The sequence below is a fragment of the Scomber scombrus genome, chromosome 12 (genome assembly GCF_963691925.1).
Source record: "Scomber scombrus chromosome 12, fScoSco1.1, whole genome shotgun sequence".
NCBI classification, from domain to species: domain Eukaryota; kingdom Metazoa; phylum Chordata; class Actinopteri; order Scombriformes; family Scombridae; genus Scomber; species Scomber scombrus.
This window is the reverse complement of record NC_084981.1, coordinates 7,349,539-7,374,351: the sequence shown is the minus strand read 5'-3', so window position 1 is coordinate 7,374,351 and position 24,813 is coordinate 7,349,539. Positions and strand designations below refer to the sequence as shown.

Here is a 24,813-nt window from a genome sequence, read left to right as displayed (position 1 = left end):
CGCTTCCACCGGGTGTAGAAAACAAGCGGGCATCAACCTTTTTATACCACTTTATCGTTATTGAATTGCCAAATCATCGAGTTGAGATGGAAATTTAGGAACTATAAAGAGCTTTGTAGAAAGCAAATAACAAAATTTAAAATATTGGAACTTGACAGACTTGTCACAACTTGGGGGTGCTCCATTTATACTCCAGTTAAGCCAGGAGAACGGGCACCATATGTTATTACACGACTTAATCAACTTCTAAATACAACTTATTGATCAAAAATAAATAATTGGTCAACGCTACATAATTCCATCAATCTCATGAAACGAAACCCCTTATTGAGTTTTAAACTATTTTTGTTTGGACTATGATTTCAACATTGCTGGTACACAAGCCGTTAACTAGTGAGGTCGACGACGCCATCTTGTGGACATAATGGGCGAAACACAATTAATGGTCAAATGGTCGCTTTACCCCTTTGCATTCTGGGAATTGTAGTTTGTGTGTACCTTAAAAATTCAACTGGACACTGAGTTACAATGACCATGCATTTTCAAACACATTTTAACCTATCTATAAACTATTCAACTATTCAAACTCGTCTTTGTTTATTTTTATGACATAAAAGAAACACAAATGACGTACTATGCGACATATCAGGGGACACAAAAACTACATTAACCAGAGCCGTGGAGCTTTGTGTTTATGCTGTCGACAGTGGACAGCAGTGGCTGCGGAGCTTCCAGAGAATGAAAACACACTCAATTATGCTGCGTATGTGATACTGTATAGCTAACTAGCAAGTGACTTTACGTTCCCTCCTATTCATTATTAAGGAGGGATTTTATTGAGGAGGGACACCGGAAAAGTTGCTAACAACGGTCGCAGCTTGTTAGCCAAACCGGAGACGGGATGTAAATCCAGACGGGACCAGCCGCAGGAGCCGGTAGCAGCAAGCAGTCACACCCTTGTCTGAGGACACTGGAGGAGCCCTGTCTGTCGAGCAATAAGAAACTACCATCCTTCATATGTTGACATGTGTTGTAACCTTATAGCTATAGCCTCTGACGTCTGAAGTGGATATTAAGTGAACGAGGGAAACGTGGACAGGATATGACTGACTCATCATCATGGCACGGACAGAGGAGATAACCCTGACCAGTCTGTCTGCTGCAGAGCCAACCAGACAGCAACACAACTAGCAACAAAGTCCTTTTATTAGCTGTTTTATTGTTTGATCCCCCCTAACCACTGTCTATTGTGCCACAATGAATTCCCCTGTGTATACCTTTGTCACCCGTGATGAAAACAGCACTGTTTATGCAGAAGTTTCCAAAATCCTCCTCTCGACTGGACAGTGGAAGAGGCTGAAAAGAGACAATCCCAGATTCAACTTGATGCTCGGTGAAAGGAACAGATTACCCTTTGGACGTCTAGGTAAACTGTGTGTTTTCTTACTCCACAATGTGTTTTATTTGATGTCCACCCACTCAGGATGAGACAGCTGCTGTGACTGTGCATGGCCGCTTGCTCCAGCTTCCTGTTGGAAGATGTATCCAGCCAGTGGCCCTCATTGAAATGTGCAGTGTAGGCCCATTTGAATGTTTTATGATTTTTTTTTTTTCTTGGACTTTTACAGGTCATGAACCAGGACTGGTGCAACTGGTGAATTACTACAGAGGGGCAGACAAGCTGTGCAGGAAGGCATCTTTGGTCAAGTGTGTTTCTGCCTTGTTAAATGATAAATCGATATCTTATGTAATGCGTTTCTCTGTAAGTAAATTATTCAACAGGGATTACATTAGCTGACCATTATCCTTCTTCACCGCCAGGCTCATAAAGACCAGCCCAGAGCTGTCCGACTCCTCTAACTGGTTCCCAGAATCCTACATTATCTATCCCACTAACCTCAACACTCCTGTGGCTCCAGCTACTAACGGCATCAGCCATCTGAAGAACAATCCCAAGACTGATGAGCGTGAAGTTTTCTTGGCCTCCTATCACACTAAAAAAGAAAGTGGGGAGGGAACAGTGTGGATAGCCAAGTCATCTGCTGGAGCTAAAGGTAAAATCTAATACTCAAGTTACATTGGTACAAATCCAATCGATGAAGTCAGACACTCTCTTTATAATGTTTTCTTAGATTGAATTGAATTGAAAAGATGATGCTGTCTATTTTAAAAAGATCTTTAAAAGGAAGAGTTCTGCAGTTTAGGGTGTGGCATCTTAACATATTCTGATTTATTGCAACAGGTGCTGGTATTCTGATATCCCATGATGCTAATCAGCTGCTGGAGTATATTGACAATCAGGGACAGGTTCATGTTATTCAGAAGTATTTAGAGAAACCTCTACTTCTGCAGCCAGGACATCGGAAATTTGACATCAGGCAAGTTTTTCATGTTTAAACCTCCATCAAAAAATATCCAAGTCTGTCTGGACTTTATCACTCGTGCTGAATGTGCCCTTCTGGTTTATGTTATGCTATTACCAGGAGCTGGGTGCTTGTGGACCATCATTACAACATCTATTTATACCGCGAGGGCGTGCTGCGGACTTCCTCCGAGCCCTACAACAGCTCCGACCTCCAGGACATGACCAGCCACCTGACCAACCACTGCATCCAGAAGGAGCACTCGCAGAACTACGGACGATACGAGGAGGGGAATGAGATGTTCTTTGACGAGTTCAGGGTGTACATGCTGAACACTCACAATGTCACCCTGGAGACCACCATATTACCTCAGATCAAGCAGATCATAAAGTAGGTCCCTCTTGATTTAATTGTCAGATTGCAACTAATGCAGAGATTAACAGCTTTCTGCGTTCACTGTTTTTAAATGAATATATTGTTTTTATATCCAAACACAGAAACCAGCACATACTGTTTGTGCATGTAGAGACATTCTTCATAATTTGCTTCTGACAGATTGAGTTGTTATGTTTCATGATTGCTTGATGATATTTTATTTTTTTTAGACAGCTGCAAACCAACAACAAGGTTAACAGGTGCAACATTAGATGATCTTCTGTCTTTGCTGTAGTTTGAGGGCATGGGAGCATGTGCTGAGCCACTGATTCCATCTTTACTGCTACCTAACACAGTATATATTGCAAACACATATTTGTGAGATTGTTGACAAAAGCAAACTTTCAATCATTCAGTGATTAATTATATTCTGAAGATGCTTTGGCTTTTTTTTAAATTCAAGTTAAATGCATTTTAACTGCAGTATGACTGAAGATAAAACAACGGACAAAATGTGATCAATGTTTTAAATCATTTTAGTATTACGATGGTATAATAAAGTGTTTTTTTAGACTGCGGATTATCACGTCTTTAATAGACATTACAGTTGGGTCTACAGTACAGCACAAAGATTGGTGATTACTTCATGCTGCTCTGAAATGTTCCATATAGCGTCGAGCTGCAAGGATCAGTCGATTCATAGATTAGTCAATCAGCAGAGAATTAATTGGCAGCTATTTTGATAATCGATTGTTTTAGTCAGCTTTCAAGCAAAAATACCAAACATTTGATGGTTTCAACTTCTGAAATGAGACCATTTGCTGCTAATAGTTGCTTAAGATAAACAGTCAGATGCCCAATTTAACATTGAAATGGGTTTTTCTTTCCGTAATCATCCCTCCTTTTCATACTAGCCATTAGCAGATCCCTTCATGAATGATTATAGAGAGGAAACCTCTTCTAGTGTTCATATAGACACTGCTGTTTGAAGACACACTTGGGAAGACTTTGAGCCCATCGTTTAACATTAGAGTAAATTGAATAAGTTCAGGTTTAGATGAGCATTTTTCACACTTTTCTGTTGTTTTAAAGACCAACCCATTAAATGATTGGACAGGGCATTAAGTCATTTTGGTCTTTGTTAGATGACTGACAAGTTGGTAATAAGGCAGTATAAATGTAAAGAGTAAAGCAGTTTGAAACTATGCACATGAGGAATATTAAAGATGAAAATGCTGAAATATATTTTACTGTCTGGTTTTACAGGAGCTGTCTGTCATGCATTGAGCCGGCCATCAGCACCAAGCACCTGTCCTACCAGAGCTTCCAGCTCTTTGGATTTGATTTCATGGTCGACGAGAGCTTCAAAGTGTGGCTCATTGAGATCAATGGAGCTCCAGCCTGTGCACAGTCAGTACCAGTGCAGCAGATGCATGTTAAAAAATAGTCTTTTTAGGATTTCATTTTGGCTTCTTTTTACAATAGGAGGGAAACTATCTTTGAATGGATTTCAAAAGATAGGACCTGAATTATCTGAAATTATCCTGTGTCTTTGTTGGAATCTGTGTTTTGCTTTCAGAAAGTTTCTATTATTTTAAAAGCTGAGCATTTGAATTTAGTTTCTTTTTTAATTTGTTTTAATATTATCCCTTCCTCCCCCAGGAAACTATACCCAGAGCTCTGTCAGGGCATTGTGGACGTGGCTATTTCCAGCACCTTCACCTTGAACAACGGTGGCGACTCTTCATCAGCTTCCTCTTCTCCTTACTCCTCCTCTCCGTCCTCCACGTTCATCACCAACTCCACCAACTGCTCCTCCCCCAAACTGAGAGGGCCCCTCCACGTGGGCCCTTTCACTCGGCTGTAAGCACACGCACTCGTCTCCTCCGCACTAGAAGCTTCTTCCATGCTCTGTCCTCACTCCTAAAACCTCCACCTGAGAAGTAGCACATGCCTTTAATTGTACCTTGCCTGTCATACCCGGAGGAAGTCTCTCTTTTTATGGTAATCACCGATCCGCGGAAAACGATCTCCGCTCTTCTGATTATGCATATTATGAATCTAGAGATGGCGGCGAACTGATAAACAAACTTTCTGGGAGGTCCAAACGAGGACAGAAGCCCTTCTGTCTCAGTTCCACCACCACCAGTTTCTCCCCAAACAGAACGAAGGTCTGAAGGATGCAGAGACGCTCCAACTGAGACTGTAGTGCCTTACATTTCCAACCATGCTCCCTTAAAAAAGACTGCCAGTTATAGCTTGCTCTATTAGCGTGACTTGTACTTGTTCTAAAAAGCCTTTGCACTGTTGCTCAATACATCCATATGTCTGTTCGGTCAGGTCAGTCCATAAGAATCAACATAAAATAGACACGTTGATATTTGAGAGCTTAGTCAATTTGTGGAGTTTTGAATGCTAATTTTCTCATCAGACACTTTTTCTCTTATTTTTTGAATCTTTTTTTTTATTACAGCTAGCAGTAAAGAGGCTGTGATGGATATGATTAAACATCTAAAGACTAACACACTAACCCAATGTGTCTGATGAGATAAACATTCAAGATGTTAAGATCAACATTGCTCTTCACTGGACGGTTGGGACGCTACATATTATTAACATGGGGGGGAAACGAGGGGGCATTAGTGAGGAGGGTGAGGCCGTCCTTCAGCTGGGAATCCCACGTTTAATCCCGTCCCAACGAGCTCCGCCAAAGTGTCGCTGACCTTTTGACCTCTCAATTGCAGTAAGGGAAAATCTCACACCAAGTATTAGCCTCTGTTCTCAGTTCTTCACAGCTGAAGACGTCTTTAGGTTTGTTTTTCATTAGAAAGAGAGCATGTTTTTATGAAAGCATGTAGACGTTTGCATCCTCATACCACATCCAACACCGTTTTTTCTTTTCTTTTCCTGCTCCGTGAAGCTAGACTGTAAATTGTTAAGTGTTGTCGACATGTGTATGGATTTTTGAACTGTTTTTTGAAATGCAAGTAGAGTAGATTGTACAAAGTGTGTTACTACGGCCCCATGAAATGAAACTTCACGTCCATAAACAACATTTTTGCGTGAAAGGAAAACCTGATAATGACTAAACATGCCCTAATTTATACTGTCATTGTGTCAAATTATGTTTTAAACAAAGAGAAGTAAGCAGCAGCCCCAGAACATCACTGAACCAGCCGAGAAGTCGTCCATGAAAGGGCGAGCACGTTGAAGAAAATTCTTGGCAGGTGATTGGATGAACCATCTGTCTATCACCGCCTTACCTTAAGAAGCAGCTGGGTTCTAACGGTATCTCGTGATGTTATGATCTTGTGAATCCAGCTACCTTTCAAGGTGAGAAAGTCATAGTATACACAGATCTTCATCTCATCACTGCCTCCTCTTCAGTTACTACTGGTGTTTAATCATGTCACCAGTTGGCTTATTTTTTAAAAAGTATTATAAACATTTCTCATCATGAATGACTGATTTTTTTATTTTATTTCATGGGGTCGCTAAACTATTTTACTTCTCCATTTTTCTTTTGACTGTAGGCCTCTTTGTGAATAGGTGAGACCTTGTAGAGCTGTAGCTGTCCTAGATGACTCGTATCCAAACTTATTATGTTACCGTGCGTTGAAATAGGAATGCAAACTTGTTCCTGTAGACAGGAAACTTTAAATTAGCTTGTGACAGTAAGATAGTTGATTTCCTGCTCCCCAGTGGCGACTTTTCACGTTGAAATTCAACCATAGCGTTTCCAGCGGCTCATTTAAGTTTAACTACACTCATTTAACATAATAAGTCACTACAGGAGGTTTAATAGGTAGGCGTGTCATCATGTCACTACCCCCCCCCCCCCCCCCCCCCCCCCCCCGCTGTTCCTCTCTTTTTAACCTAATTTCATATGCGCCGAGGCTTCGCTTGTCATGTCTTGAGTTTCATAAGTTAAGGGACACCATAAGAGCATTTACTTATGTTTTAATCACTGTGTATTTGTGTTTACAAGATAACTCTGAAGAATGAAGGATGTTTAAGTGGCTGACGGTGATAAGTTTGGGTGATGTGCCGAATGTCAGAAAGATGGAATAGTTACAGGGTAGGTTACGCCAACATGAATTCATTATTATTCTATGAAAAAAAAATTAATTATTTAACTCGATTTGAGAGAAAATATGAATCCATTTCTGCTACGCTCAGTATTACACAACCCTGTTGTAGATGAAAGGAAGGTTTGGAAAGATATATTGAAGTAGATAAAGTCATGATTGTGTTGACAGATGGGATGCAGGTATGACTGTTGATTTTTTTTTTGGAAATATCAAAAGCAAACTTTCAGTATTTTTTTTTAAGTTGAATTTGTAGGGAAATGCTTTCCATCAAAGGGAAGGGTGCCTTAGAGGGAATTGCATATTGATAAAAAAGAAGCAATGGTCCTCCAGCATTTAAATGCACCTTCATTTGTTTGTTTGTATTGAAGTGAATTTGCCTCATTTTTATTATTCAACCTCTTTTTTAGATACAATGATGTCGTTTCCTCTTATTCAGAGTTTCTTTGCACATGTGACTCATTCTTTTTTATTATCATGTTTCCTCTCATGTGTTTCATATTCTATACTATTTTTTGATGTTTCTTAGATTTCCTCATCTTTTACCAAAGAAAAAAAACAATTCCTGCTGTATTTTCACTGTCTAATAATGTTTTGTAGTTGCTGCAATCTGGACATTATCGCATCAATTGGCCAACATGATCTTAAAAAGCAAGTGTCATATTCAGAGGGATGTGTGTGTGTTGTGTTTTTGTTTATAGGTGATGTTTTATTCCGAATCTTGCATGAGCATTTGTCTTTATCAGAAACAATATTACTAGAATAAAAAAACAAAAACATCATAGAGCTTCTGTCATGCATACATTTCTACTCTAAGCCGTCTACTTGATTCACTTGAAACTGATATTCTCATCAAAATGGAAAACAAAAGTACTTTATCCAATAATGTTGGACTGTTTCTTTAATATCCGTATATTTCTTCTGGCAACAAAGCAACACTGAACAAGATGAGGGAAGCTTAGTTTATCTGGACTGTGAGCTTGTGGATGATAAACTGAAAAAAACATGTAAAGATTGATGTAATACAACAGTCCTGTAATAAATGTTCAGTTTTTGCTTCAGTTTGTGTGTTGAATTCATTCTTTGATGTTATGCTGATGTAACCTTTTCTGTCGATAATGTAGATGTTATTACTACATCAATGCATCAAACTGCCTTAAGAGGCAAAAAAACTGACAGTTATAAACAGTAACTCACTGATAAAGAGTCAGGGGTTTCTATCTTTCCAATAAGCCATCAGATATGCAGTTATAAATGTTTCCCACTGTTGAATCTGAGTGTGAAAGATGAGTCCACATGTGTAATGGAGAACATCCGCAAATGTATATGTAAGTATGCATCAAACATATACACTACACACATATATGTACACATATAATCATAATAATCTCCTGCTGTTTCCACTCTGCTTTTCTTTATTCAACTCCCCAAGTCTGATTCTCTTACAGACACGTTTTGTCCTATTGTGCCCTCAAGTGGTGGAGGACTATATTTGTGAGGCTTTATTGGACTAATTTCACCTGTTAAGTTCTAATAACAAAAGGGTGAGTGTTCCCACTGTGCTCCATTTCTCCCACATACATAATTTATTTACGGAAATCATTTTACTTGGATTTGTAAATTAAATTAAGTTATTGTTAGATTTTGGGGCCCAAGAGAAAGGTTTGCTGCTGTACTCCAATCGTCATCTTCACAGCAGACTATACAGTAGCTACACATTGCAGTTTTGTTATTTGCAACTACCAAGACACCATCCAGCTGGAATAAAACTATCTGAAGGAGGATTTCCATGTGTCAGTTTGGTAGTGACCATTTGATCAAATACGTTTTTTGTTCAGTTCTTTGGATCAAACTTTTTGCATATTATAGGCTTTATTGTATATATTTACACACACACACACACACACACACACACACACACACACACACAATATATATATATATATATATATATATATATACATATATATATATATATATATATATATATATATATATATATATATATATATAAACTATATATATATATATATATAAACTATATATACGCTGTAACATTAAGCCTAAAGAGTTGAATCGATGTTACAGTTTCTGCCTATGCTAAGGCCTGTGTGTCTGAGGACGGCTTCCACATCCCAAACCAAATCAGTGTGCAACATCAAACCTGTCTGGTGTGTGAAAGTACTGAAGATCAATTCTCGTTAAATCCTCACTGATCTTTTAGGTGATTGAAATCACATTACCGGTGCTGTGCCACGTGCGTAAAATGCGCACAGCCCCTCTCTCAATTGACAGAGAGAGACACATATGGATCCTGCCGATGGAAGTTATCTATTTCATAAACTCAAATACATACATAATACAAATAAATACCACAATAAATACTTGAATACAGCTTATAAACAGTTGACGTTGTCCTATGTGACACTTCAACCCTAATTTTCCATTTACGAGTGATTTATTTTGCGGAAGTTTTGTCTGGTTGACCTGAAAGTGTGAGATGCGAAACGCTCAAGATTTGGCGACCTTGATAAAGATTAAATAGACTATAAATAGCCTGCAAAAAGGGAGCTTGACATTTAATTGATAATGAGTAATAGGCTATGACTCCTAAAGGACACTGTACTCTGATACAGACTGAAACCAAACGTATTGGTCAATGAGAGAGCAGAGTGTGACCGCGGAGCGCAGTGAGATCGATATATTTCTTAATAATTAGATTTTAACTTGATCTCAGGACTTTTGCACGTTGATTGGATGAAACTTAATATCACAGAGGTGAGATAATAAGACTATAAATACAGATGTGTACAAAATGGACGCTGAGGATTCTATGGTTGCTATGGTGTCCAGGCGCATCATTTCTAGATGATCCTCATTTAAACACAAACAACACCGAATGCTCAACAAAAGTGACTTTTCTTGACTTTCACTCGACGATTTCTCTGAAATTAACGCTTCTAGTGAGGACTTCTTACATCCTGACAAGGACTAAAGACTCACAGAGACTGACGACAGAGAGAAAGCAAACTTTCATCATGGCAAATGTGAGATTTGAGCACTTTAGAAAGTCTATGGTGTTTTCAATGTATTTGACCGTCGAGACTTTCAGAACCCTCATAAGACACTCATGTTTAGTAAAAAGGCTCAGACATGAACACCCCTCCAACCTAAGTTAGTCCCAAATGACAGGAAAATGAAGCACCTGTCAAAGGCAAATGTTGCTTTATGTTAATATGACCACAAGTTCATAGATAGGACCTGATTTCATATCATTCTGCCTTCATCTCAGTGGAAAATAGCTTAGATGCTACATATCATTTTATTTAAGGCTGGTAAATGTATCTCAATGATTGTTCTGATGAAAGCCCTCTGTGAAGCAATTTGAGGCAAAATCAAGCTATAAACAACAAATATAATCAAAAGGATGAAAGATATGGATTTTTTTAAGCAAACAAATCAGCTAAAATAAGTGTCCACATTTCTGAATCTGTCTAGAAATGGGGATGAAGTGGTAGAAGTTATAAAATATCTAAGTTTTAGTTTAGTTGATCAAAATGAAGCCTTTAAAATCTACATATATAGGCCTACGATATAGACAGATCCATAAACAGCTGCTAAAACAGACCCCCATCATCGCACATGGACTGATACTGATAGCAGCACACTTGCTTGTGAGATGTATTATTTTAAAGTCCATGTTGTTTTAATGTGTTTTAAACCACTGAGACATTCAGAACCTCTTATTTAGGATCAATTTAACAAGTCTGACTTTCTGACCAAACTTCACTCTCTAAAGACTTTAAAAGGACTAATGCAAATTTGTTGTGTTGACAAATTTTGAAGGTTAATAAAGTAATCTTTGCAAAAATAAGTATGAAGTTTTACAGGTGTTTGAGTCCATCATTGATTTACAACTCAAAACAGAAATAAAAATGCATGACTTTTGATATGAAATGGAATCAGGATTTTTAAAATCAATTTTCCTGCTTTTTTTTCCTCAGTTGAACAGTTTAGAATCACCATTCACATTTATTATTACATCATATTAAAATAATAATCATAATTTGTAATATTTGCACAGAGCAGTACACACTTATTTTAATTGACAGTGTAGTTTTTCAGTAAAAACAACATTAAAATACATTATGACTTTAAATGACTGGCTGTTTTGTCTCCATGAACTTGATACAACGTAACCCATAATCTCTTCATTTATCTGGTCTATTAACTAATAAATATAACTTGTTAAGCAGGTTTAAAGTACTACTGTAAGTATACTGTTGAAGCAGAGGTGTGATGTGTTGACTTGTACTTCTATAACATGTGATGTTTTTTAAATGTTGGCTTTGTTTGTACTTTCAGGTCAACCAGAGCTTCACTTGGACTGCCACCCTCCTCCCAAACCCCAGCAGGCCTGGCAGTCCCAGACTGGTTCTCAACAGGGTCTCCACACTCAGGTCACCCTCTCACTCTCCTTCTGACTCCCCTCTAAGCTCTCCCTCTCACTCCCCCTTCTTCAGCTCTTTCTTTGACTCACCCTGTAGTTCTCCTCCTTACTATTCCTCTTCCCCCCCCTCCTTTTGCTCTTCCCCTAACTCCTCCTTCTCCAGCTCTTTCTCTGGCTCACCCTGTAGCTCTCCCCCTTACTCTTCCTCTTCCTCCTCCTCTTCTTTTTCCTCTTGCTCATCCCCTTGCTCCCGCCGTTCCTCTTCTTCTTCATCTTCTAGCTCCTCCTCTTCTTCTTCGTCCAGCTCCCCTTGTAGCTCCCCTCGTAGCTCCCCTTGTAGCTCTCCAAAGATCTCCCCCTGGACTTCCTGTGGCGGGCCCCCTCTAGTCCCAGAGGGTGAAGACCTGACTTGTGAAGTGGTGCAGGATCGTAACAAGGTCTTCCTGAAGAAACCACCACCAGGAAGCCCCCCTCAGAGGACGGCAGCACCCAGCCAGCCCAGTACCTCGTGCCCCCCTGCCCGACCCCAGATGTGTCGCAGCAGCCAGCTGATCAGCACCGGTCCACCGCCAAAGTGGGTAAAGAAGCTGAAGGCCATTATTAAGGAGAGGAACCAGCAGCGTGGGAACAGGGGACAGAAGAGAGCTGCTGGAAAAGTGGACGGAGTCCCTCCAGGAAAACGCCCTAGAAGTTAATTTACAAAACTTGGCATTTCTTTTACGTTACATTTTGTGACGTGATGCAAGGCGACGTGCTGTGACGTGACGTGTTGTGATGTGATGTGTCGTGACGTGTTGTGATGTGATGTGATGTGTTGTAAATTGATGTCATTTGATGTAACTTGATGTAATTTGATGTGATATAATGTGATGTGACGTGACGTGATGTGATGTGACGTGATGTGACGTGATGTGACGTGATTTCATTTGATGTAATTTAATGTAATTTGATGTCATTTGATGTGATGCGATGTGATGTGACGTGATGTGACGTGATGTGATGTGATGTGATGTGATGTTTAAGTTTAAGTTTAAGTTTAATATCATTCCACTCCGTACAAGTTATTTAAAAAAAACAGGAAAAAAACTAAGTGCAATCCATAAAAACAGTAAATGAAAACAAACCAGCCCAGAAAAACAGGAGCAAACTTAGAAACTACATTTAAGATTAAAGTGTCTGAGAGGGGCTTATGTAGCTCTTTGGCTGAGAAGGGTTTTGAGGTCATGTGTCGTGAGGCGATGTTTTTTGGTGACGCAGCGTTTTTGTGATGCGAGATTACGAGGTCATGCGTCGTGATGTGAGATTATGAGGTCATGCGTTGTGATTCAAGGTTTTTTTGGTGATGCGTCGTTTTCGTGATGTGAGGTTATGAGGTCATGCGTCGTGATGCGAGGTTTTTCGGTGATGCGTCGTTTTCGTGATGTGAGGATTTGAGGTCATGCGTCATGAGGTGATGCAACGTTTTTTGGTGACGCGTCGTTTTTGTGATGCGAGATTTTGAGGTCTCCTAGGTTCTCCCCCTGGTATCACTGTGGCGGGCCCCCTCTTGTCCCTGTGGGGTGAACACTGGACTTGAGGTTTTTTGGTGACGTGTTGTTTTCGTGGTGTGAGGTTTTGAGGTCCTGCATCGTGAGGTTTTTTGGTGATACATTGTAAAGGTTTTCTGACTTGAGATGATCATCTGATAATTCAGGTCGGTGTGGTTGAACTTGTGACTCGGGTCAGAGTGTGTTGCCAGAGTTGGGGATGATCTGGGGGGGATAATGTGAACCTCCCACATGTTACACCCTCCCAGAGAAGCTCCTCTCTGGCAGAGGAGAAAAAGATGTCACAGAGGAATACAGAATAGTCAATAGTGACAAGAAATTCAGTGCAGTGGTGCAGCTTGGGAAACCAAGAGGCTAAAAGGAGGAAAAAAAGACCAAAAAGTCCAAATATAAAAATCAAAATATGGTAAGTAAGATTAATCTTCTTCGTAATGGAATTTTCCCTGAGTCAACATAAAAGCGACACCTTCTCAGGGTCACATTTGACCTGATTGTTTGACTGAGGGTCAGAACTGGAATATAAAACAGTGAAATTGATGACTACAAAATGTACACTTTAAAAAAAATTGTTTATACTATTGACCCCAAACAGTAGGAGATAAATGTTTGTATTGTACTTGGCCTGGTTGTTTTCTCTGTGATTGTTCTCTTTCAGTGTACTTGGATGAAAAGAAGACCCCAGAGGACCTGAATAGGAGACATGAGACGACAGACGGATGAAGATGAAGAAACAGAGAGAGCAGAGAAGAATGCACACAAGCCCAGGAGGAGAAAGCTGATGAAGAAAAACCCAAGAAGTGATGAGGTAAGTTGGTTATAAGTATCCACAGGAAGGAGATGAATCTTTATTTTATGTTTAAAATCTTTAAATGTATCTTTATGCTTTTTCTTCCTACAAGACGCAGAAGATGAAGATGAGAGCAGCAGGAGTCCATGCATTTAAAGAGGCTGGGGGCCAGTCGGCAGAGAAGACTCGGGGCAGTGCTGTTCACACAGTGAAAGATTTCCACAGTGTTTAACATGTTCACAGTGTGTAAAAAGAGTCCTCAAATAAAAAGTCAAAAAATTCAAAATCGTCTCAGTTCATGGTTCTGTCTTTGTCTTAAATGTTGTGATTGGGGAAAATGAAATAAGCAAAAAAATAAAACCCTTTTAACCAAAATCATTGGTTTAAGTAAAGAATGTATAATAGTGTAACATCCTCACTGAGTATTATCTTTCTCAGAATATCTTCTACCATGAAGTGGTTGTTGACATGCTGAGGTGTTTTTGTGACAAATCATGACACTTTCAATCAAATCAGTGCCAAATTTTTATGATCACTTAAAAATCTATTGGTCATTTGTTTCAATATATAAAAGCTTTCCCACACATCATTATCAAATACTTGTTAAGCAGTTAAGCTGCTTAAGTTGCCTTTATGCTGTTGATACTTCAAGAGAACCAGAGCCTGGGCAGCCACCAGTAAAAAGAGCTAGAAACTGAACTGAAAGTATCATCATTGTGTAAATAGTGAAAGACATAAGAGTAGTTTAATAAGATCAAAACTGTGTATATTGTAGTTTGAAGTCTTCTTAGCCAGTAGAATTGTCTTGTTTAATCAGTAGGAAATGCAGCCTCTGTCTGTCTTTCCTGACAGCTACACTCTGACTCCACCTGCAGCCGGAGGCTTAGTTAGGATATAAATATCTTTATTGATCCCAATTGGGAGAAGTTTAAGTTGACACAGCAGTACAGTGGGGAAAGAGTAGCAGTGTAAGGGTGAAAGTGCTAAAATAAAATACATTAAAAAAAAAAAAATAAAGAAAAATAAAGGCAAGGCAGCTTTATTTATACAGTGCATTTCACACACAGTGGCAACTCAATGTGCTTTACATAAAAACTAAATATCTGATGATTTCACAGTAGAATTGTAAGCATAAAAACATACAATTAAAACCCCCCACTTATAATAAAAAGGAAAAAAGTACAATTGAACAGTAAAATTGGAAACATTAAAACATACAAATAAAAAAGAACCCAATTATAATAAAAATAAAACAAAGTACAAAAAAATAGGAAGAGAGGAAGAAAACAAAAAGCTAGACTAAAATAGAGCATTAAAATGATTACAAGAACATACAGTGCAAATGAAAGATAAAATAAAATAAAATAAAATAGGTTACCATATACAGTAAACAATCTCTGTGTAAATAAACCTGCAATTTAAAAAAAACGGAATAAGTTTAAAATATGCAGAATATGGCAAAAAGGCGACCTGAGACTGAAAAAATAACTCCCACCACAAGATGGCAGTAAACCAACAACAAAGCCTTAGTGAAGAGGAATACTTCCTGCTGTAGATCCGGTCTTACCCTGCACATGTGATAAACAAGCATGTGAAGAACTTGAAGTGCAAGCATGGACTTCTCAACTAAGTGGACTAATTTACCAAAAGGTCCTAGTTTAAAGAATCTGACAGAGGGACGATTTGGGGTCCTGAAGGAGGATCAACATGCTGCTGTTCAGGACTTAACTAAAGCTCACATCGAGTCATTTGACCAGGCTGTCACTGATGGACTGAGCCGGGTCGTGCAGGTCAGTGGAGCTTGATTTGACCATGTAATTAATACAGGACTCAATGGAAGAAATACCGAAGTTGTGTATTAAAGGCGCACTTAAAAAAAACTGTGATCAAAGAAGGGCAGATTAAACTATTTCCCTAACCTGACAGAAATGACACTCCCATTTATTATAGCTATTATCATCATCATAACAGTCACATATTCTGTCTCTGTGTTGCTGATGGATGGATTAATAATTAAAGTGAATTATTACCCCTTTTTTGTTGCTTGTGACCCCCTGGAAGCCCCTCTAAGAGCCTTGTGGATCCCCAGACCTCACTTTGAAACCCACTATCATAAGCTGTTTCTGACAATTGAAGTGATCATGTTATAACCTGCTGGGTGAAACACAAAGTTTTACTCTAGTTTTTTAGGCTTTATTAAGAGCATAATGATGATGTATGTTTAGTTTTATGTGAATTGTAATATGCTGGTACTCATGTGATGTGTATTGTCTTTCTCAGGCAATCCCACCTTTGGAGTTCACGTTCCGAAATGAAAGGATTAGCCTGTCTTACGTCGACGCCATGATCTACAACCCCATGGTGGCCAAAGGGAGCATCTGTAAGGAGATGAGGGTGTTTCCAGCAGAGTGTCGGGCGAGAAGATGCTCTTACAAAGGCAAGATTGTGGTAAGTGTGCAAAGTAGGGAGCGCCAAAAATACACGTGAGAAGACAATAACACTTTGGTTAAAGCTTTAATCTGTTATGGTTTTGCATTACGACAGGCGGACGTCAGCTGGTCGGTCAACGGCGTCCCCAAAGGCATCATTAAACAGTCCCTGGGTCAAGTGCCGATTATGGTGAAGACAAAGCTGTGTAACCTGCATGGCATGTCCCCTAAAGAGCTTGTGGAACACCATGAAGAAGCAGAGGTGAGATATGTGAAAGTGGTAAAACTGAGGAGATATTCAATGCACGCATCCTTTACAACTCAATTACAAACCGCCTCTTTAACATTTACAGGAAATGGGAGGTTATTTTGTCGTGAACGGCATCGAGAAGGTCATTCGTATGCTGATAATGCCGAGGAGGAACTATCCGATCGCCATGTCGAGACCGAAGTGGAAGAGCAGAGGGCAGGGATACACGCAGTATGGTAAACACATACACTCACACACACACAGGAATATTTCTTTTTAATTATGAGCTTTTAGATTAAAGCTCCATCTCCTGTTCACAGGTATTTCAATGCGCTGCGTGAAGGATGAGCACACAGCCGTCAACATGAATCTGCATTATCTGGAAAACGGGACCGTGATGCTCAACTTCATCTACCAGAAAGAGCTCTTCTTCCTCCCACTAGGCTTCGCACTTAAGGTAGTAATCAGAGTTTATAGCAGTAAGAAATATTTGATAGTATCTTGGTGTCTAGCCATGCTTTTTTCACTGAGTCAGACCTTTTTAAATGCACTTTAGAAATCACCAAACTTGCACCAATCATGAGTTAATAGCTCTCATTTTAATATGAGGCTTTCTGCTGTGGATTTTGAACACATCTTGTTTTCCCTCCAGGCTCTGGTGGACTTCACAGACTACCAGATCTACCAGGAGCTCATCAAAGGCCGTGAGGACAACTCCTTCTACAAGAGCTGCGTCTCCGAGATGTTGCGCATCGTCAACGAGGAGAACTGCATCACCCGCAGCAGCGTGCTCAATTACCTCGGAGAGCGCTTCCGGGTTAAGATGAGCCTTCCTGACTGGTACACAAACGAGCAGTGTGCCAACTTCCTGCTAGAGTAAGTTTTCAAAGACAGATGCATGACCTTTATTCTTTACTTGCAGCTGGAAAACACAATTTTAAGCTTATTACATTAAATATTTAGTAGGTTTCAATCAAGTAAAGTGAGTTCTGTTTCTGTTTTGTTCAGTGAGTGCCTCTGCATCCACCTGAGATCCAGCATAGAGAAGTTCTACCTGTTGTGTCTGATGACCAGGAAGCTTTTCACGTACGCCAAGCAGGAGTGCATGGAGGAGAACCCTGACAGCATTATGTGTCAGGAGGTGCTCACTCCTGGTCAGCTCTACCTCATGTTTCTGAAGGTAAAGTTATTCGAATGAGTCGTGTGAACAAGAATCGAGCGATGTGTGAACCGCCTTAAAACTGAGTATGGGCACATAGTCAGAAATATAAACATCCATTAAAGGCACTGATCACAATTTAAATCAGTGCAGAAATGTATAACTGCAGCGTGCTTTTATCTTGAAGTCAAATAAATCGTATATTAAATAAAAACGACACCTTCCTGTTCAAACATGTGACGCTGGCTGTGTGAAACATGTTGACAGGAAAGACTGACCGCCTGGTTGGTGTCCGTGAAGTTGGCCTTTGACAAGAGAGGCAGCAGACTGAGCGCATTGACTGCTGAGAACCTGATGAAGATGTTCAACTTGGGCACAGATGTGACCAGGCCCTTTGAATACATGCTTGCCACCGGGAACCTCGTCTCCAAGACGGGTACGGCCAGACCGCATGAGCATGAGTAGATGTTACCGTGTAAATTTTGGTTCCTCCATTAATAACATCTTCCCTCCCCGTCGCCCTCAGGTCTCGGCATGCTGCAGAACACGGGCCTGTGCGTGGTGGCCGACAAGCTCAACTTCATCCGCTACCTGTCGCATTTCCGCTGCGTGCACAGAGGAGCGGCCTTCGCCAAGATGAGGACCACTTCGGTTCGTAAGCTGCTGCCTGAGTCCTGGGGCTTCATGTGTCCCGTCCACACTCCAGACGGAGAGCCTTGCGGACTCATGAACCACATGACTGCCAGCTGTGAGATAGTGGCGCAGACCTTGTCCACCGTATCACTACCTGGTCTACTCTGTTCCCTAGGTGAGCGCTCTGTCCAGGGCGGGTCCTGCCCTTAAATCTTCTCTAACGCACAGTTTCAAGCAGGTCTCAGTGGATTAAACAGCATCATGTGATTGTTTTTGTCTGTGGTGGTTCAGGCGTTACTGCAGTGGATGGAACTCCTGGCCAAGCCTTTTCTGACTGCTACCCCGTGGTCCTGGACGGAGCTGTCGTAGGCTGGGTGGAGACTGAATTAGCCTCTACTGTGGTTGACTCTCTGCGCAGGTTTAAGGTAGGATGGTAAAACGTCACCTTGCTGCATCAGGCGCATTATTTAGGCAGAAAACTGATGTTTAAATCGTATATATATCTCCAGGTGCTGAGAGAGAAGAGGATCCCTCCATGGACTGAGATTGTTCTGGTACCCAAAACGGGCAAAGCCAGCTTGTACCCCGGCCTGTTCCTCTTCACAACGCCCTGTCGGATGGTGCGGCCTGTACGAAATTTAGCTCACGGACAGCAGGAGATGATTGGCACCTTTGAACAGGTATGTGTAAACTAAGAACAATAACTCTGAAGGCTGATTTGTTGTTTCTTTTGCATACTAGACACCGAAACTTTCATCTAATCATCTATTTGTGTGTCGCTGCAGCTTTACATCAATGTGGGCATCTTGGAGAATGAGATCGAGCCGGGTGTGACGACACACCAGGAGCTCTTCCCTCACAGTATGCTGAGCGTGGTGGCCAACTTCATTCCCTACTCAGACCACAATCAGAGTCCTAGGAACATGTACCAGTGTCAGATGGGTAAGTGGGGGAAAAAACCCCATTAAAAGCCACATAGATCTACACAAGTGTTCAGATCTTCTTGTAGTCGTCGAATAGTCTCTTAGATGATGATTTGTACTCTTCGCAGGTAAGCAGACCATGGGTTTCCCCCTGCACTCGTTCATGGATCGCTCAGATAACAAGCTGTACCGGCTCCAGACCCCACAGAGTCCACTGGTCAGGCCCTACATGTACGACCACTACAACCTGGACAACTACCCCAGCGGCACCAACGCCATCGTGGCAGTCGTATCCTACACAGGCTACGATATGGAAGACGCAATGGTAAAGTAAAAAGGCAGCAGCTACTGTCATTTTTATCTCTCTTTGAACGGATATCCTGACACACTTTTATCTCTTTTAGATTGTGAACAAGTCATCGTGGGAGAGGGGCTTCGCTCATGGATCCATCTACAAGACGGAGCTGGTGGACCTGGCGGATAAAGTGAGGGGAGATGACAGCGTGGTGTTCGGGGCCAAGCCGGACGACCCCAAGGTGATGGACAAACTGGATGCGGACGGGCTGCCTCACATTGGATCCACACTTAAATACGGAGATCCGTTCTACGGCTACATCAACCTCAACACCGGCCAGACCTTCGTCACCTTCTACAAGTAAGTGACAGCATTCTTTAGCTGTGTTTTTTTGTGTTTGGTGAGGGAATTTTTTTCTCCTCTCTCCATCAGCTCGGTGAAATGAAGATTCTGATTCTAGCATGCAATAGTCTCATTTTCTTACCTTTGTTTTTGTTCCTTTTCTTTTTTCCTCCAACTTATAACTATAATAAACTTTTTCTTACTCTCTCATCTTTTTTCTCTTATTTATTTTACTTTATTTTAATTTTACATTTTCATCACTCTTATTTTCTCTTACGTGCATTGGTCTTTTTTTAAAATCCTTTTGTAATTTGTTCTTTGTTTTTGTTCCTTCATCATTTTTATCCTTTTCTTTTTTGTCCTTATTCTACACTTGTTCTGTCTTATTATCAGCGTGTTAATCAGCTTTGAAGCACTTTGAACTACATTAACTTGAAAAGTGCCATATAAATAAAGTTTCGTTATCTTATGTTGTTTTCTCCATCTTCCCTCAGGAGCCAAGAAGCCTGCGTTGTTGACAACATAAAGGTCTGCAGTAACGACACCGGCTCAGGACGGTTCAAACGCGTCTGCATCACTGTAAGAATTCCCCGTAACCCGACCATCGGTGACAAGTTCGCCAGCCGCCACGGCCAGAAAGGCATCCTGAGCCGCCTGTGGCCCGCAGAGGACATGCCCTTCACAGAGAGTGGCATGAGCCCAGACATCCTGTTCAACCCCCACGGCTTCCCCTCTCGTATGACCATCGGGATGCTGATCGAGAGCATGGCGGGAAAGTCTGGCGCCCTGCACGGCCTGAGCCACGACGCCACGCCCTTCACCTTCTCCGAGGAGGACGCGGCGCTCGAGTACTTTGGTAAAATGCTCCGGGCCGGCGGCTACAACTACTACGGCACGGAGCGGCTCTACAGCGGGCTGAGCGGCCTGGAGCTAGAGGCTGACATCTTCATAGGCGTCGTCTATTACCAGAGGCTACGTCACATGGTCTCCGACAAGTTCCAGGTGAGGACGACGGGAGCGAGGGACAAGGTGACCAACCAGCCGGTGGGAGGGAGGAACATCCAGGGAGGCATCCGTTTCGGGGAGATGGAGCGAGACGCCCTGCTGGCCCACGGCTCTTCCTTCCTGCTTCACGACCGCCTCTTCAACTGCTCGGACCGCTCCGTGGCTCAGGTGTGCGTGGACTGCGGCAGCCTGATCTCTCCTCTTTTAGAGAAGCCGCCGCCTTACTGGTCGGCCATGCTCCACCGCAAGACTGTCTGCACCCTGTGCGGCAAAAGTGACTCCATCGACTCCGTGTCTGTCCCTTACGTGTTCCGTTATTTTGTAGCCGAGCTCGCAGCCATGAACATCAAAGTCAAATTAGACGTTAAGTGAAGTTTGCAGAACGACGAGGAAAGAAACATGCCTTAAAAGTGACGGACTAAAGTGGAAAGTGTCTGTTTTATCAAAGGGTTGTTCATGTGTTTTCTTAAAATGGGCCTTCATATCCAGTGAAGCTGCTAGAATTAACCATGCTACAGAAAGACATTTATACTGTTTATCTCCTTTGTCACAAGCGTTTTTTTAAATATGAGAAGACTTTAAGAAAGTGGCTAAGTAGCCGAATATGATGGTATATATCTGTTCATTTGCATATCCCAAATAGCTCCTTGTACAGTTATTCTGAGTGTTGAATAAAAATAATGCTGTAGCTCTGAATCACTGTTCTCTTCTTGAGATGGCTAATACAACAATATATTTATACTCCTGTACAAATAGACGTAAAAATACAATGTAACAGGTGCAAAATCTATTTTTAAGTATCAGAATTAAAAGTAGTGGTTAATAGAAAAATAGCCCACGTGACTGATTTATTCTCTTTTTTTGACTGGAAATAATTTTTGACTGAAATTTAAATAAAACAATCAGAGAAATTGGAGGGAAAATGTCTGATTGGTGGAAAAGAATGTCACAAGCCAAATGATTGAGAACCACTGGTTTAATCTTTCATCATCTATTGCATTTCATGAGCATGTCATATGAAGAGTGACTATAGCTGTCAGATAAATGTAGTGTAGAGGTAGAAGAATATAAAATCAGAAAATGGCACCAAGTGTAAGTCACAAAATAGAATTTAAGTATGATACTTGATTAAATGTACTTTCTGTCCCAACAGATTGTGAATAATGTCCACACTATTTGTTCCAATGTAGTTAAAAAGTGACGATGAAAAAACAACAAAAGATATTTAAAACAATTAAAAAGTACCCTGGTGGAAAGAAGTTTCAGTTAGAACATTCATCTTTAAACATATCTGTAATTATATATTCCCACAAGATCCCACATGAGGTGACAGCCCCCCCCCATTCACCAGTTGTCCTTATTTCAGCTGTTCCAGAACATGTGGCAGCTCCAGCACAGTGGGGATAGTGTAGTCTGGTTTCACTGAACCATCTGGCACAGCGCCTCCCGCACTGCTGATCCAAACTGTGGCCCGTACCTCAGCGTTGAACCCTCCCTGAATATCCGTGTCCAGAGAGTCTCCGACCATAACACAGTCCATGGCCTCCACCCCCAGCATGTTGAAACACAGTTTGAAGATGGAGACGAACGGTTTCTGCTCCGCGTGCTCTCCCCCCACCACGATGGCATCGAAGAACTCCTCGCAGCCCACCGCCTCCACTTTCTCCCTCTGGGTCTGGGTTATTCCGTTGGTCAGCAGCAGCAGCTTGTATCTACCCCGGAGTTCTCTCAGCAGGTTGCATATTTCCGGGGACAGATTGAGAACCTCCAGGCGAGTGTTTTTCCACATGTAGTAGCACTGAGCTGCCAGAGAAGGCGAGGAACGGCTGCCCACTGTTTCCTTGAGGCTCTCCTCCCAGTGACCCGCGCGCACCTCATCGATGGATCTGCTTGCAGCTGGGTCAAAGCTCTCATGCTGGAGCTTCTGCTTGAACTTGTTACAAATGGTGATGATAGTGTCGTCATCAAGGGCCAACGTGGTCTTCAAAAGTTCACTGGTCTGTAAGATTCAAAGCATAACATTTTAAGTTTACTGTTTCAGTGCAGTAATGTTGTGTTTGATAACCACATTTTTAAAAATGTGCCTTTTTATATATATATTGTGTATATATAAGATTATCAGTCAATATGTCGATATCAGAATTCCCTAATATCGGTATCAGCCCGCAAAATACAGTATCGGTTGGGCCCTAACTGTGAACAAGCTGTCTGTGATGAGCATCAATCAAACTGTGTTTCAGACTGAGACATCATATTGTTGAAATTGCATCATTTTCCTTAAGGCACCTCAGGCTGTTCATCTGTTCTGTGAATAGATGGTTCATTATAGTGAAGTTATAATAAATATTATTATATATTATTTACAGGTCATTATGCAATGGTTTTAATGTTCTGGCCCACATGAGATGAACATTGGGCTGTTTGAGTTTGACACCCCTGATTTAGACCCTTTAGTCAGGTAACAGTAGCAATACAGCAATGTCAAAACTCCATTACAAGTAAAAGTCTTGCATTAAAAATGTAAACCTATGCCCAAGTATAAGTATGGTAATAAAATCAACAAAATACACTGAAAGTATCAAAAGCACTATGCAGAATGACTCATTTCAGGATGTTATATTAATAAAAGTATATATTACTGGATTGTTACTGGTGCATTAACACACAAGGTGCTTTTTAATTTAGCAGTTTTTCAATGTGAAACTATAAACTATATTTTTATATACACTACTGAGAAGTGTGATCTTCTGCCCCTCATAATATACATAATCATGTTTTGAATGTAAGTTTTAAATTAATATAGTGGTATCAAAAGTGGAGGTGTAAAGTAGCATCAAATGGAAACGCCCTGCACACCCACACAAGTGTTATTACACATCCCAGCTGAGTAATAATTTCTGTTCTGGTTGAAGTTATAAAGTCAGGTCACTGAACTGCATGTACTTTTATGAAAGGTGTGAGCTGTCCCGGTGCCATGACAGGTGCAAACAAAACTCACAAGAGAAAAGCCAAGAAATACATGTCACAACATAAAAAAGCGAAGTTGAAAACAATAAAAATGATGGCTAAAGTCAATTTAACATAAATTTTAGGGTCCTGATAATGAGCCAAAAGCTGGTCAAATAGATTTATTTCACTCATCAGCCAAAAACAAAGGTAATCTATTGAGTGGCTTCACTAGCCATTTGGCCGTGTTACAAAAAAGTTAATTTTGCACCCTATTGCCATGGCTACAGTGATATTTTAATCCCTTACTGAAGTAAAAGCAGCAATAAAAAGCAGTAAAAAAAAAGCAGTAATAAAGCTCCATCACAAGTACAGAAGTTATGTCAGCAAAAATCTGAAGTAAAGGTATTCTTATGCAGCCTCTTTAGTTAAGTATTATATATAATTTTAATGGATGCATAAATATGTTAGACGCTTTTTAATGCTGTAGCTGGTTAAACGTTGAGCTAATTTTAATTGTTTTATATACCTTTTTAACTTTTACTCATATATATTGTCATGTTAAATCAAATTTTCTACATGAGCTGAACAGCCGGATGTATAATTTCCCTCCCACTGTCTTTGAACGCACCTCAGCCAATCAGCACATCCATTCATACAATCCACGTTTTAACAGCTAACACGGACATGAACGCATCCTGAGTTACACACACACACTATATGATATTATTAGTCAGTGTGACGCTGACAACATATCACTATTGAATTGAGCATTTACCTCAGACTAACGTTACAAATGGCTATGGAAGTTAACTTTCATACACTACATTTATACATTTACAGTACAGTCTTTAACCTCACCTTCTGTATCGCATGTCCGCCTGCTCGACTTGTTTCAATGAGCGTGTTGTCCAAGTCGAACAATATCGCCTTTACAGTGTTACCGTCCATTAGTCTACTGGAGTTCACACTGTCTGTCACTTCACACACATACAGCTTGTTTAATTGCGGATGTACTGCAGGATGTACAAACTGCATGACGGGAGTTGTAGTTTTGTTTAAATGTTCAGTGTTTGTAAGTTTCATCCTCTAGAGGGCGCCAGTGAATCAAAATACAATTTACTCGCCTGTATGTAAAAAAAAAAAAAAAAAGCAGTTCATTTGAAAGATACATGATGAGGACCATTACAAGAACAGGCATTAAAACATTTTGTTAACAAT

The 24,813-nt window shown here is 40.7% G+C and overlaps 3 protein-coding genes across 3 annotated transcripts; 2 read left to right on the top strand and 1 right to left on the bottom strand.

Annotated features, from left to right (window-relative positions):
• Positions 1-719: 719 nt before the first annotated feature.
• Positions 720-7,850, top strand: ttl (tubulin tyrosine ligase). Its single transcript, XM_062431060.1, has 7 exons — positions 720-1,426; positions 1,629-1,707; positions 1,822-2,054; positions 2,243-2,378; positions 2,484-2,753; positions 4,005-4,148; positions 4,401-7,850. The coding sequence occupies exons 1-7, from the start codon at positions 1,258-1,260 to the stop codon at positions 4,603-4,605; spliced, it is 1,236 nt and encodes a 411-aa protein (XP_062287044.1). The 5' UTR covers positions 720-1,257; the 3' UTR covers positions 4,606-7,850.
• Positions 7,851-15,210: 7,360 nt separating this feature from the next.
• Positions 15,211-21,336, top strand: polr1b (RNA polymerase I subunit B). The gene is made up of 15 exons (XM_062430212.1): positions 15,211-15,400; positions 15,891-16,058; positions 16,155-16,301; positions 16,393-16,525; positions 16,610-16,746; positions 16,942-17,165; positions 17,298-17,469; positions 17,716-17,884; positions 17,975-18,256; positions 18,373-18,506; positions 18,591-18,761; positions 18,867-19,023; positions 19,133-19,329; positions 19,409-19,659; positions 20,136-21,336. Exons 1-15 carry the CDS (start codon positions 15,224-15,226, stop codon positions 21,016-21,018), a joined length of 3,402 nt encoding a protein of 1,133 aa, XP_062286196.1. The 5' UTR covers positions 15,211-15,223; the 3' UTR covers positions 21,019-21,336.
• A 663-nt stretch (positions 21,337-21,999) lies between these two features.
• On the bottom strand, positions 22,000-24,567 carry nanp (N-acetylneuraminic acid phosphatase). The gene is made up of 2 exons (XM_062430779.1): positions 24,454-24,567; positions 22,000-22,645 (listed from the first exon to the last, which is right to left on the bottom strand). Exons 1-2 carry the CDS (start codon positions 24,541-24,543, stop codon positions 22,004-22,006), a joined length of 732 nt encoding a protein of 243 aa, XP_062286763.1. The 5' UTR covers positions 24,544-24,567; the 3' UTR covers positions 22,000-22,003.
• Positions 24,568-24,813: the final 246 nt, after the last annotated feature.

Bases quoted from the DNA above. Each gene is read 5' to 3' on its own strand.
- ttl (XM_062431060.1), top strand. From the start codon at position 1,258: ATGAATTCCCCTGTGTATACCTTTGTCACCCGTGATGAAAACAGCACT. The intron at 1,708-1,821 runs GTGTGTTTCTGC...CTTCACCGCCAG, and splicing joins AGGAAGGCATCTTTGGTCAA to GCTCATAAAGACCAGCCCAG. The intron at 2,754-4,004 runs GTAGGTCCCTCT...CTGGTTTTACAG, and splicing joins CAGATCAAGCAGATCATAAA to GAGCTGTCTGTCATGCATTG.
- polr1b (XM_062430212.1), top strand. From the start codon at position 15,224: ATGGACTTCTCAACTAAGTGGACTAATTTACCAAAAGGTCCTAGTTTA. The intron at 16,302-16,392 runs GTGAGATATGTG...TAACATTTACAG, and splicing joins AACACCATGAAGAAGCAGAG to GAAATGGGAGGTTATTTTGT. The intron at 19,660-20,135 runs GTAAGTGACAGC...ATCTTCCCTCAG, and splicing joins ACCTTCGTCACCTTCTACAA to GAGCCAAGAAGCCTGCGTTG.
- nanp (XM_062430779.1), bottom strand. From the start codon at position 24,543: ATGGACGGTAACACTGTAAAGGCGATATTGTTCGACTTGGACAACACG. The intron at 22,646-24,453 runs GTGAGGTTAAAG...TGAATCTTACAG, and splicing joins GCGGACATGCGATACAGAAG to ACCAGTGAACTTTTGAAGAC.